Source organism: Pan paniscus, chromosome 19 (assembly GCF_029289425.2).
Source record: "Pan paniscus chromosome 19, NHGRI_mPanPan1-v2.0_pri, whole genome shotgun sequence".
NCBI lineage: Eukaryota > Metazoa > Chordata > Mammalia > Primates > Hominidae > Pan > Pan paniscus.
Window position 1 is genome coordinate 74,524,802 of NC_073268.2, and position 13,474 is coordinate 74,538,275.

A 13,474-nucleotide genomic window follows, 5' to 3' on the forward strand; every position below is an offset into this window, starting at 1 on the left:
CTGGTTCAGATATAAATACCCATGTGGGTACCTAGGTGCTAGTCTCCCCACTAACTGAGGGAAAAAGGTTCCCAGGTGGGGTCCTCTGCCCACTTTGCCACCACATTCACATTCCAAATGGGATAATGCCTGAGGGGCCAAGAGTGGTCAGGCTGCCCTGGGGTGAATGTCACCCTGATGAGGCCCATCAGCTCTTGTCCACTCAGTGAGGCCAGACTTGTGCTCTAATCCACTCTCCTGTGGGTCCCTGGCCTGTATGGCTTATACTGGGGAGCTGGGCCTCTGGGCTGTCCAAACCCAAGGGTCACACTTTGCTTTTCCTTTGTTGTCCCCATTTTCCATCCTTGCTCTGAGACAAAACTTTTCCCAGAGAAGAACTCTTTGTTGTCCCCGCTCAGCTGTAATTCTGCCTTTTCTACCTTCATTCCATCCTTCCTCTGCCCAGATGAAGTCCAGCAGAAATTCCTCCTTTCTACCTGCTCTGGGACTCTGAGACAGGAAATCTTCAAGGAGGAGTTTTTCCCTCCCCACTATTCTTATTCTCAACCCCCAGAGGAACCAAGGCTGCTGTACCCACCTCAGGGACAGAACTCCACACTATAGTGGGAAAGCTTCAGGGACCCCTCCTTTTAGTGCTCAGGGCTCACCTATGCTACTGGTCCTTTTGGCAAAAAAGCAAAATGATAGAGCCAGGGTTGCCCCTGATGTAGCAGCCTTACTGTGGAGGGGCCAAAGCTGGTGTTCAGAGCTCACCCAAGGAGGGAGGTGATAAGGTGTCATGCGTTCTGCTGAACCCACTGGCTGGTATGAACATGAGGCTTGGGGTGAGGGAAACCAAGTAGGGGTTGGAGAAGGAGCAGCACCTTTGTAACACCTGGCTACCCATAGCTAGCTTTCTGCCCTCAAAAACTCAGCCTTCAAGGGATCCAGCCCACACACGCCACAGGCAGCAGCTGGTTGCCTGGCTGGACATGGATTTGCTGCACTGCAGATGTTTTCTGCAGACAAGGTCTGGAGCTGGAGCAGGAAACGGCACCCTCTCACCCTCCACCATCACCAGTCCTCTTCCAGTGCTTCTAGGAAGTACGGCAAAAAGAATGGTGTTTGCTGTGGTCCTTTCCTTTCCCAGGAGCAGGACTCTGTGCCAGGTAGGGCCCAAACACATCTGGAGCACACTCTTGGTTGGAGCTAGGCCTGAACATCTCACACAGCCTGTTCACACAGCTCCTCGAGTTCCTCCTCTGAGCCTGTATTTAGAGAGAGGGGAGGAAAGAGGTCATTGAGGGTCAGGCCAGGCACCTGCTTCTCTCGCCTGCAGCAGAGTGTGGCTGAGAGGGGACCACAGGGAGGGAGAAGCAGAGACTGTCTGGAAAGGGTGGTTAGATTGAAAGCTAAGGGGGCCCCAGTTGGGACACAGGGGACAGAAAAACAAATCTAAAGAAATATATATAGCAACCAGTGTGTTACCAATACTTACTATTCATTTATTCACCCAATAAATATTAAGGATTCGTTGTGAATTTGGTCTGCTACCACGTGCCAAATAGAAGACCAAAAAGAATAAGCAGGGACCTGGTAACCTTTTTGGAGAGAAAGTATGAAAACAAATGGCCATTACGCCAGTGGGACAGGACAGGAGTCACGAGAGATGCATTAAGGAAGGCGAGAGACCGGGTCCAAGTGCAGCAATCAGGAAAAGCTTCCTGGAAGTGGGGATAAATGAGCTGATTCTGTAGGAATAGGTAAGAATTAGATTTATGGGAATAGAGAAGGCAGGAGAATATTCTGGGCTACAGGAACTACAAGAATTGTTTACCCAGTTTGGCTAAAGCATGGGCCTGGGGAAGAGAGGGAAGAGAATAGAAAATAAGGTTGAGAAGGAAGATGGGGGCTGGCTGGTGCAGGAACCTTTGAGGCCAAAGCAGGTTGGATTTTTTCCTCTCTGTGGACAAACAGAACATTTGAAGATTTCTGGACACTTTAGTGTAAGGCAGATGATGCTGGCAGCAATAGGGAGGGTAGGTGAGCAGTGGAGCTGTGGTGCACAACTTTATGGGACATACTGGATGGGCAGCACTCAGCCTTCGAGGCCCTGTAAGAGGGAAGGGAAGAGCTAGGAGGCTCCTGCATGGATCTTTAGGGTATACCTAAGACACTGGCAGGGCCATCAGTACTGGACTTGAAAAGAACATGATAAAGCTAGCCAAGATACAGTTAACAGAATCTGGCACTGATTAGATGTGAGAGACAAGAAAAAGAGAGGCACTGAAACTAGTTCTGAGTTTGAGAGAAAAGGGAGATAGTGGTGTGGTACTGGCAGCACTCAAAGTACACACACAATAGGGTCCGAATGGAATCACAAACACATAGCCAAAGCTTGCAGTACATGGCTCTCTCCCCATGGACCTGGATATCCTGATTGGCAAGTTCCATGTCTTCAGAGCCTAGCCTGGAACCTAGCACAAAGCAGGCATATAGTCAGAAGGAAAAAAAGGAAGGAAGGAGAAAGGAAATGAATAAATGAATGAATTGGATGAGGGCAGCTCCTAGGTCCTGCAGGAAGAATTCCTACACTGAAGAATATTTCAGGACCTTTGTGTCACCTCCTGGGTTGGAAGGGTTCTAGTGATGGCTGTAGACAAAGAACTGTGTCATCCATACAATGGGGGAAGATGGGGAAGAGTAGAAGGTGGAAGGTCCTGAATGGAAAAGAGAGATATGTGGGCAAGTAAACACCATGTTAAAATTGAGAATTTACGTGATCACTGCTTATGATATAGGGATGCACTGAATCCCCAAGAAATTAAGGTCAGTCTTATTAATAATGATGCGTTGAAGGGAAGTCCTCCTTGTTCTTTTACCACAGGGGAAGAGAAGAAAACCTAAGGCTCCACAGGGCTGCTGGGAACCACCTGTGGTTTCTCTCTCTCTCTTTTTTTCTCGTTACTCACATAGCTCTTCTTATATAGCCTCGTATTATGGTTATGTGTAATTATTTCTACTATAGCTCCCCCCAAGGAACACTTCTTGGCCTTCTTTGTATTTAGAACTAATACTGAGCTGTGAGCATTGGTAGAACTAAACCAGTTATTAAAATATAGAAACACTTATGTTTGAGCTACTACCCCGGGGACCATTCCAAATGCCTCTTTTTTTTTTTTTTTTGAGATGGAGTCTCACCCTGTTACCCAGGCTGGAGTGCAGTGGCGCCATCTTGGCTCACTGCAACTTCCGCCTCTTAGGTTCACGCGATTCTCCTGCCTCAGCCTCCTGAGTAGCTGGGATTATAAGTGCCCGCCACCATGCCCGGCTAATTTTTGTATTTTTAGTAGAGATAGGGTTTCACCATGTTGGCCAGGTTGGTCTTGAACTCCTGGCCTCAAGGGATCCACCCACCTAGGCCTCCCAAAGTTCTGGGATTACAGGCATGAGCCATCACACCCGGCCTTCCAAGTGCCTTTCTGATGCCTCAGCCACACCAGCACCTCCCTGGGACCTCCCTGTGATCTGCCAACTAAAGGGGTAGCACCTGGCAGAGCTGGGGTGTTCCTGCACTCTAGCCAGCATGATACGCTGTCCCGATGGTTAAGTATTTTGGTTGTCACCTCTGCTGTATCCTTCTCAGCTTCCATCAACCCTTTGTTGGCTGACTTCACCTGTCCTGAAATATTCAGCTGTAGTATCCTCTCCCTACCACACCCACTTCCCTCTGAAAACTCACCAGGCTGGGCCGACAGCACCTGGCAGTGCGGATAAAGGCATGGCCTGCCCTCTGCGGTGTCAGAACTCCATTCAGAAGGCCCCTCCCCAGGTGGATGTGGTTCCGGGGGCTGGCGAGGAGTCAGGCACAACCACACTGGCTGTGAATTTGAATAACAGGGGCCTGGGGTTTCTGGTAGCAGCCTCCTGTCCAGGCCTGGAGGTCCACAGATCAAGGGGTGTGCCTCTGGGGACCAAGGATATGCCACACTGGGGGTGTAATGGGGAAAAATCTGGCAAGCTGGGTGCACAGTTGCATCCTGGGGCCGAGAGCCAGGGGTGGGCTCGGAGGGACCCCCCCGCCTTTTCCTCTGTGGGTGTCGGGCAGAGAGGCTGGATTTTTGCAAGTTGAACAGACTGCTGGTACTGGGGCAGATGCTGGAGGCTTCAACTGGGCCAGGGGCTGGCTCAGGGAGGGCCCTGGGGCACTGTGGGTTAGAGAGCCGCCCCGAAGGGGCTGCTGAGTTGGATCTGGTGACTTGCTGATCAGGAGAAGGTGGCTCCGGCTGGGGCTGTGTCCGAGGAATAGGAGGCCTGGACTGGGGGACTCCGGTTTCTGGGCCAGGCTTCCTGCCATGCCACTGGAACCGCTTTTTGTAGTGGTGGTGCCGGTGGCGGTGGTAGTGGACATGGCTGGAAACCTGGGTTTCCCCTGTGGGTACCACCGAGTCCAAGGAACGAGGCCGAGAGGTCACACTAGGCTGCATGTCCACTCGCTGGGGATCCCCTTTAGGGCTGCAGTACACTAGGGGGTCAAAGTCACTGCTTAGGGAGCTGCAGAAAGTAGAACTGCTGCCATGGACCCCCTGTAGGCTGATGTCTGTGCAGTTGACCACAGAGTCACTGGAAGAGCCATGACAGGGCCCTGAGCTGGAGTCACTGGCTGGCCCATCTGCCAGGTACCCACTGCGTTCTGTGCAATAGCTTTCTCCAGATCCACTGCTGTCAGGGGGCCTGGCCCGGCGTAGGGGCACTGGGCAAGCAGCAGGGTGCTGTGAGGTGGATTGGAGGTGGCTCAGTCCCCAGCCTTGTGCATAGGGGTGCTGGGCTCCTGCCAGGCGCTGCTGCTCTCCTGGAGCCCGGGGATGTGCAGCTCTGGGGAAGCGGTGATGCCGAGGGCCCATGCCTGGCTCCTGGGATGGCAGGAAGGGACCAGGTCGTGGGGGCCGAGCCACTGCACTCCGGGAAGGGCCCAACAGGTAGGCAGCAGGGAGGTGGTAGTGGGCATGGCCGGGATGCTGGCGAATGAGGTGGAGTCTTCGACCTGGTTCTTGGTAAGATCGAGAGGGTCCCAGGGACTGGGAAAATGAATCTCCCTCTGGAAAAAAGAACCAAGAGCACAGATGTTTAACGCTACAAACCTACAGAGAATGCATTCAGAAAGACATGGCTGTAGCTAATCTATTTGACCCTGAGTAGCCTGTGAGCTCAGAGTTTGGGGGATCAAGGACGTGCCTAAGCTGCCTGTGCTCTGGGACTCCTTTGTTCCCTCCAGTCAGGTTGCCTGCCCTGGGAGGGCCACTATGCGTGTCAATCCCTAAACCTCCCCGCAGCCATTTGGAGCTCTTTCACCCAGGGCCACTGTTAGCCCATAGGGCACCTGTGGGTACCTTAGAAAAAGGTTCTCTTTCCTCAAGATATTTATTTCACTTTCATCTTTTAGAAAATTATGTTAACATACTGATTTTGTTAGAATAGAATATTTTATTGCCAGAAAATTGGAATAATAAACATATAAATCACCCAGATTTAGAATCAACAAACTTGCCATGAAATACAAATAATTTTTACAATAATAAAGATTATCTATGGCCGGGCGCGGTGGCTCATGCCTGTAATCCCAGCACTTGGGAGGACAAGGCGGGCGGGTCACAAGGTCAGGAGATCGAGACCATCCTGGCTAACATGGTGAAACCCCGTCTCTACTAAAAGTACAAAAAAGAAAAAAAATTAGCTGGGCATGGTGGCGGGCGCCTATAGTCCCAGCTACTCCGGAGGCTGAGGCAGGAGAATGGCGTGAACCTGGGAGGCGGAGCTTGCAGTGAGCCAAGATCGCGCCACTGCACTCCAGCCTGGGCGACAGAGCGAGACTCCAACTCAAAAAAAAAAAATAATAATAATAATAATAATAAAGATATCTACATGCCAGGCACGGTGGCTCACGCCTGTAATCCCAGCACTTTGGGAGGCCAAGGTAGGCGGATCACCTGAGGTCAGCAGTTTGAGACCAGCCTGACCAACATGGAGAAACCCCGTCTCTACTAAAAATACAAAATTAGCTGGGCATGGTGGCGCATGCCTGTAATCTCAGCTACTCGGGAGGCTGAGGCAGGAGAATCGCTTGAACCCGGGAGGAGGAGGTTGCGGTGAACTGAGATCACGCCATTGCACTCCAGCCTGGGCAATGAGAGTGAAACTCTGTCTCAAAAAATAAAAATTAAAATTAAAAAATAAATAAATAGAGATATTTACATTTTGAATGACGCTTCCCCTCGAGTGAGGCACTCTGGAGCAGTGTACAGCCCATACAACTATGGTGGCAGTTCTGCTTTCTCCCCAGCTTCAAGGCTGCAACCCTTTCCCAAAGGGAAGCCACATTCTAGACCTGTCTGCCTACACAGAGGGGAGTCCTTGGCCCACCTCCTACCTATGATGTTGAACATGCAGAGGGGGCAAGTCCGATGCTGATGTAACCAGGGGTCCACACAGTTACGATGGAACTCATGGAGGCAGGAAATGACCCGTAGCTCCTGGAGAAAAAGAGGGGGTCCAGACCAAAGGCTTCTGTAGCCATAGGAATTGCCAGGAATCAGGACATCCCCCAATTCCCTTAGGCCTCTCCTTGCTATTATCTACTTGTAAAAGACCTCACAGTAGAATAGGAATGGTATGAGCTTTGGCATCACATAGACCTGGATTTTGCACTTAGCTGCATGACGTTGGGCAACTTTCTTAACAGACAGTTTTCTGCTGTAAAATGAAGATAAAAAAATGAATCTAACCCCACCCTTCATTGCCATGGGTCTAAAATGAGATAATGCATCCAAAGCACCACTGCAGCCTGGCACGTGGTACACTCTCAACAAACAATAGTGCTCTTTCACTGGAAGGTCAGAAAAGTGACCAAACTTCAGGCTGGTCCCTGATCTCTGCCTCATGCAGGACACATGGGAAACAGATGTAGCCAGGGTACCCATACCAGCCCCTAGGCCTGCCCACCCCTCCCCCAGCTTCAATCTCCCCAGTCTAGTCATGGAGGTGAACCACAAGACCTGCCTTACCTGCCCCTCAGAGAACTCCTCCAGACAGATGGCACACACAGGGGCTGAGCTGCAGCTGCTCCCTGAGTCTGGCCACTCACCCCGGGCCTGCCTGCAGCTGGCCTGGTACCTCCTGGTGGCCAGCTGGCTGATGGCCCAGGCTGTTCTCTGCTGAAGCGGATCCTGGGAAGAGGAATGGGGCTCAGATTGGGGCATGGGCTCCCCTTCCCTCCCTCTCTGGACCCCAGCTTGGACTCCGTTCCCAGTCACTCAGGTAGATCACATGGCCAGTTGAACATCCTTAGGAGTTCGTCTCCTCGGAGCTCATATGTGGCTCTGCCAAGCATGCCAAGCTCTCCCAGTCCACCCACCTGCTTATACCATTAGCTTTTCTTCCTTTGATGACCCATGAGAGAAACTTTTTATCCAACCGCTGCTTGACATTTCAACTTGGATATCTAATAAGCATTTCAAACTTATAGGCCTCATCTTATTAACCATGGGTTCATCTCCAACCACATACCTGTCTTCCCCGTCTTCCCCATTATAGCAAATGGCAATTCCATTCTCTTAATTGCTCAGGCCAAAAATCTTGGTGCCATCCTTGAGTCCTCTCATATCCCACAATCAATCCATTACTAAATCTGTTGGCTTTGCCTTCAAAATATACCCAGAACCTAACTATTGCTCACCATTTTAACTGCCACCTTCCTAATCCAAGCTACCATTACTGTCACCTGGATTCCTGCAATAGCCTCTTAGATGGTTTCTCTGTTTCCAGCTTTGCCTCCCTGTAGTCTATTCTCATTACAACAGCAGGAATGATCATATTAAAACTTCAGTCAGATCGTGATGCCCCTTCTCTCACAACACTCCAGTGGCTCCTGTTTCACCCACAGTAAAAAACAAATGGCCTCAACAGTCCAATACAACGGGGCCCCCACCAGCTACTCTGTCGTCTCACTCTGTTCCAGCCACAGCCTTCATGCTGTTCCTCAGATACACTAGACACATTTCTGCCTTAAGGCCTTTGCATTTACTGTTCTCTCTGCCTAGATCCCTTTCTCCTCAGATACCTGCACAGATCACTCCCTCTCCCATTTAGGGTCTTTGCTGCAATGCCATCTTCTCAATGTGGCCTTCTCTGGACTTGCTTTTAAAAATTAACCCTGTTAATTTTTACTAAAAATACAAAAATTAGTAGCTCCCAGCTACTCGCGAGACTGAGGCAGGAGAATTGCTTGAACCCAGGAGGCAGAGATTGCAGTGAGCCGAGATCACGCCACTGCATTCCACCCTGGGCGACAGAGCAAGACTCTGTCTCAAAAAAAATAAATAAATAAATAACCTTGTTCCCTTGCATTCCCTCCCTCCCCACTTTGCTATCAGCATTATCATTTTTTCTCCGTAGTACATATCACCATCTAAAACATTATAGATTTTACTTATTTAGTCTGTTTATTGTCTGTTTTTTCCCTCTAGAATAAAAGCTCTTTGAGGGTAGGAGTTTTTTGTCATCTTGTTCACTGTACTACCCTCAGCACCTGGAACAGTGCCTGACACATAATAGAACTTGTTGTATTTGTTGAATGGATGAGTAATATGAGGAGAGGCTGCTGGAAATCAACAAAGACAGACGCTGGGGTATTTTGATGTAAATGGTTCCATAGGTATAAAGGTGCCTTCTTCACGTACTCCTTCCTTCTCCCCAACCACCCACCCACACACACGCACACGTTCACCGCCGCCAAAGACCCCACACTGCTCACCGGCCTGCTGTGGCGGGGGCGGCACCGGATGCGCAGCACTGAAGCCAGGATGATCACAAAGATGGTGCCCACCACTGTCAGAAGGATCCACACATCATAATCTGGCTGGGGAGTGAGCAGAGAGGGAAAGGGTCATACTTCCGGGATGAGCTGGGTCAATTCGGGAGGAAACACAGGAGCCCGGGAGGCACATAGCTAACTGGAGGTTCCCTTGAGTCCTCCATCTGAGGGGATGGAGAGGAACCTGCAAGTGGGATTAGGTGGGCCCTCCCTGCCCAAGGGCACTCAGAGAGGATCTTCCAGTTGTCACTGGGAGAAGTACTATCTCAAAACCCATGTGCTTGGGGAAAAAAGAGAAAGGGACCCCTCTGCAAGGTGGGAGTTTCTTGCCAGTGAGCCGCTGGATGAGGTTCTTGGCCAGTAGAGAAGCCCCAATCAGGGGTCATGGATCAGGGGACCAGGGTTTCATTCTAGCTCTGCTATTCCATGCCATGAAGCCACAGAGCTGTAAAGAACTTTAGAACTCATCTGTCCTGTTCTGTTCATTCTGTAGGTGAGGCCCAAAGACGGGGGAAAACTTGCCCAGAGGCACACAGCTGATGGATGAAGTTGGACTAGAGGGTTTCCAGGATCTCTCTCAGCTCCAGGAGTCTAAGGGCTTTTGGTGGGAGTTGCCACAGGACAAAGTAGGGCTAAGTGCAGGGCAAGGTCTGGAGGTCTAGTGTGCTTACCCAGGCCGGGGGCTCCTTCAGCTCAATCCTCACATGGGCCTTTTGGTTCTTGTACACAAACTCCATCAGCTTCTCAGCGTCATTACCCCAGATCAACACCACTGGCCAGGTCAGCCCCAGCGGCTGCTGCAGCTACAGGGGGAAAGTGCCCACAGGGCTGCTGTGACTTCTCCCTGCCCTTCCCTCTCCCCTGAGAGCTTTATCTTCCTCCATCCAGCCCCCACCTTGAACACGCAAATGTCCCTGGGTACCTGCTCAGCAGCAGCTCGATCCTCAGTGATGTCAAAGAGGACAGCACTGGCTCCTCGCTCACCCGCCATCCGAGCCTGCAGAGGCACACAGTAGAGGTTGGGCTGAGGTCAGGGAAGGACAGAGCCCACCCACAGGCTAGCCTCACCCCTCACACATCTATCCCTTCCTAGGATTATGCCCACAGCACATCTTTGCACACTCACATCTACCTATGCAAGGGGTCACTGGGTCTAAGATCTCCTCTTCTGCCTCCTGAGCTCACTCAGGTCCCCACTGCCTTCAAGGGATAATATCTAGCTTTTCCTTTTGTAATGGAACAAATCCTTAAGGGGGGTTTACAGGGTGCCAGGTGGTGGACCTGGCTCTAGGATGAAAGACAAATAAGACACAGCTCCTGCCCTCAGGGTACAATCAGCCTGCCTTCACTAAGAGGTATGAGCACGAAGAGTAGGAGGGACCTGCACCCCTTAGAAGGAGAAGAGGAGGAAGAAGGGGACAGCAGAGAAGTAGAGCTCTCCTTCAGAGGGAGCTGGGCTTTCCAGGGCCCAGCCCTGCCTGCAGGGCATCTCCCCAGCTCAGGCAAAGGTCTAAGAGGCTGGGACGCCACTCTCACGCAAGGCCACCATCACAAAGCCCCTGTCTCAGCTCATCTCATGGGCTCCCTCTCCTTGCCACACTCTACTTTGCCAAGTCTTTCTCTGGCTCCAATTCAAGGACTTAGAGGAGTCCTTGTCCAGTGGTTTATCCTTTTGTCCTCTCCCTTAGGGTGGCATTAGAGACAAAAGTGGGGAGGGATTCAAGGGGCTAGTCCCATATGGTGAGTATGCACACGTGCACATTCACCAAGGGCTCCAAGAGCCAGCTTGAGGAAGCAGAATCTAGCCAACCAGGCAGAACAGATAGCAGTGCCAGAAAGAGAACAAAAAGCAGGAATCCAGGGGGTGTGTGTAGGGAGGGGAGTAAGGAAAGGGAGATAAGAGCTAAAGGTGGGGGGAGGCGGGAGGCACAACAGCAAACAACTAACAGGCACTGTGAGGAGCTGCTCCTGGCCTTGGCCTGGGGCCTCCCGGCCTAGCACAGCCACCCTCCAGCCTTCCTCCCTAGGGCAAAGGTTCATCTTCTAATGGCATCAGGCTGTGATTTTACATCCCTGGGCACCGCCCCCCTTAACCCCCAAAGTCTCTGGGGTCTTCCCACGGGCATTGAAGGAGTTAACCCTCCTGCAAGTAGTGGTGGCAGCAAGAAGAGCCAGCGCTGGGACTTACTCACAGGCTCAGCACTTTGATCTCTGCCTGTCTTCCCAGGGAGAGCCTGTCAGGGCAGGTCTCCTGCCAGGCAGGCTGGGAGCAGCTCCTTTCCTTGCTCCAGCTCTCTGTTCTCCACTCCCCAGACAGCAGCAGGGCCCAGGGGGCCACTCAGAGCCCACTGCCTGCAGGCAGAGGAGACACTCAAGCGGGGCCCTGTTTTGGTCAGGAAGGTAACTTTCCTTCCTCCCCCAGGAGCTAGGCCCAGCCTAGGGCCCAGGCTTACCAGGCTAATTGACTGGAAATTCACAGGACCAGTCAATTCCAGAATGGAAGTGCTGAAGGAGTTGAGAGGTTCATGGCTTCCATCTTCCCTACTCACTTCCTCCCATCTAAGCTACTCCAGGCAGGTAGAGACTTTCCAATCTTCAGAACCCTCCTAACAAGGGTATGGGAGAAGTACCAGGGGAAAAGGAATCCCTGGTAGGGAACCCTACTGGTGATCTCCTATTCCAGGGATTTGGCCAAGGACAGGAGAGGTCACCCCAGTAGTCACAGAATTGGGACTCCCAGGCCTCAGTTTTCACACCCCTAGAACAAGACCCTGGACCCACCCTGGCCTGGAAGAGCATGAGGAAGGGCAAAGACTTTCTTCTTTGGAGATTTTGTTATTTCCCCTCCCCTCTCTCTTTGAAGAATTGGGGTAGGAACAGTGGAAGGCAATTACTGTGACATTCAAACACTCCAGCCCATTACAGCCCATAATTACAAAGTTGTAAAAGTGATCAAAGAGCCCAGAGCACTGGCCAACAGGGGAAAACAAATAGGACTTTCAGGCAGTGAGTCCCTGTGTCCAGAATTCTAGGAATAAAAAGCAAGATTTGGGGACAGATAGCAGTCCAATCTAGGGCTATCTATGCCTCTTGTCCACCTGCCCCCAAGAAAGTAAGTGGAGGCAAAAAGGAAAAAAGTACTTATTTGGGTACTGGAATTTGGAAAGCAGAGAGAGGATAGGCAGGCCCTCAGGACTGGAAGGCAGTTTTAGAAAGAATCCAAAGAGCTCTTTGGAAGCCTCAGAGTTGGCCAGCCCTAGGGGCAGCAGGCAAGGCTGCCACAGCCTCTAGCAACAGGAGCCATTACAGAGAGAGCAATGAGAGTGAGTTGCAATTCTGCCTCTTACTTGCAGGACTCACTGGTCAGCTGCTGCATTTCTCTGGGCCTTAGATTTTCTTCTCCAGACAAGAGTCCCTGTATATCTTCTGCTCATCAAAAATGAAGCACCTACCGTGCCCAGGGCACCAAGCCACAGAAGGCCAGGCCCTCCAAAACAGCTCATAATATAGTTGTGGAGACAAGGCACATACATGAAGCTATAACGCTGATAATATTCTAAAGCACAAAGGAATAGAAACAGAAGTTTCCAGACCTTTTTTCACTCCAGAAGGCTCTCCCCTCTACTATCCCCTCCACCAACACACATACACACAATCTGGCACAAATGTTCAATATAGAAAGCAGATAAAAGTGAGGCTGCTTACTTTGAGGTAGGGGTGGGGACAGGAAGGACCTTCGGCCTCTCCCCTCCACGCACCAGGTGCCTCCCTGAAACCTAGACTTAGCAGAAGATGGTGTTGAAAGCATGCACAGACACCCTACCCTCTGGAGGCATGCCCCCAGGGAGGGATTTCTGCTCCTACTGGGCTGGCTGGGCCTGGGCTGGTCAGGAAAGATTCAGTAGCAAAGGTGGGATTCCTCTGGGCTTGAAAGTTAAGGGTGAAAGGAAGGAGAAGGAATATAACCTTTATTGAGATCCAGTGCCCAGATTGCCTAGGGGTGAATCCTGGCTCTGATACCAACTATTAGCTGTGAGACTTGGGTCAAGTCACTTCACTACTCTGTGTCTGTTGTTTTTTTCTGTAAACTGGGATAATAACAGGACCTAGTCCATAGGGTTGTTATGAGGACTACATAAACGAATCCACACAAAGCATTTATAATAGTGCCTGGCACGGGGTGTTGCTTAAGCATTAGTTATTATTATATCAACTATTATAATTATAATTATTATTTTTGAGACGGAGTCTCACTCTGTTGCCCAGGCTGGAGTGCAGGGGCGCAATCTCAGCTCACTGCAGTCTCCGCCTCCCGGGTTCAAGAGATTCTCCTGCCTCAGCCTCCCGAGTAGCTGGGATTACAGGCATACACCACAAGGCCCGGCTAATTTTTTTTTTTTTTTTTTTTTTGAGACGGAGTCTCGCTCTGTCACCAGGCTAGAGTGCAGTGGTGTGTGGTGTGATCTCGGTTCACTGCAACTGCCGCCTCCTGGGTTCAAGCGATTCTCCTGTCTCAGCCTCCTCAGTAGCTGGGACTACAGGTGCGTGCCACCACGCCTGGCTAATTTTTGTATTTTTAGTAGAGATGAGGTTTCACCATGTTGGCCAGGCTGGTCTTAAACTCCT

At 51.0% G+C, this 13,474-nt stretch overlaps 1 protein-coding gene across 5 annotated transcripts in view; it reads right to left on the minus strand.

The window, feature by feature from the left end:
* Positions 1-129: 129 nt before the first annotated feature.
* Positions 130-13,474, minus strand: part of RNF43 (ring finger protein 43) — a 63,446-nt gene continuing 50,101 nt past the window's right edge. For 2 of the 5 annotated variants that reach the window (XM_008970571.5, XM_063598781.1), the window contains 7 exons: positions 9,771-9,845; positions 9,520-9,651; positions 8,789-8,893; positions 7,041-7,202; positions 6,407-6,509; positions 3,722-5,077; positions 130-1,247 (listed from right to left, as the gene is read on the minus strand). In XM_008970571.5, the coding sequence (XP_008968819.1) occupies positions 1,204-1,247; positions 3,722-5,077; positions 6,407-6,509; positions 7,041-7,202; positions 8,789-8,893; positions 9,520-9,651; positions 9,771-9,845 (1,977 nt within the window). In that variant the 3' untranslated portion in view covers positions 130-1,203. The other 3 variants (XM_055101616.2, XM_063598780.1, XM_008970569.4) reach the window with 2 other exon arrangements.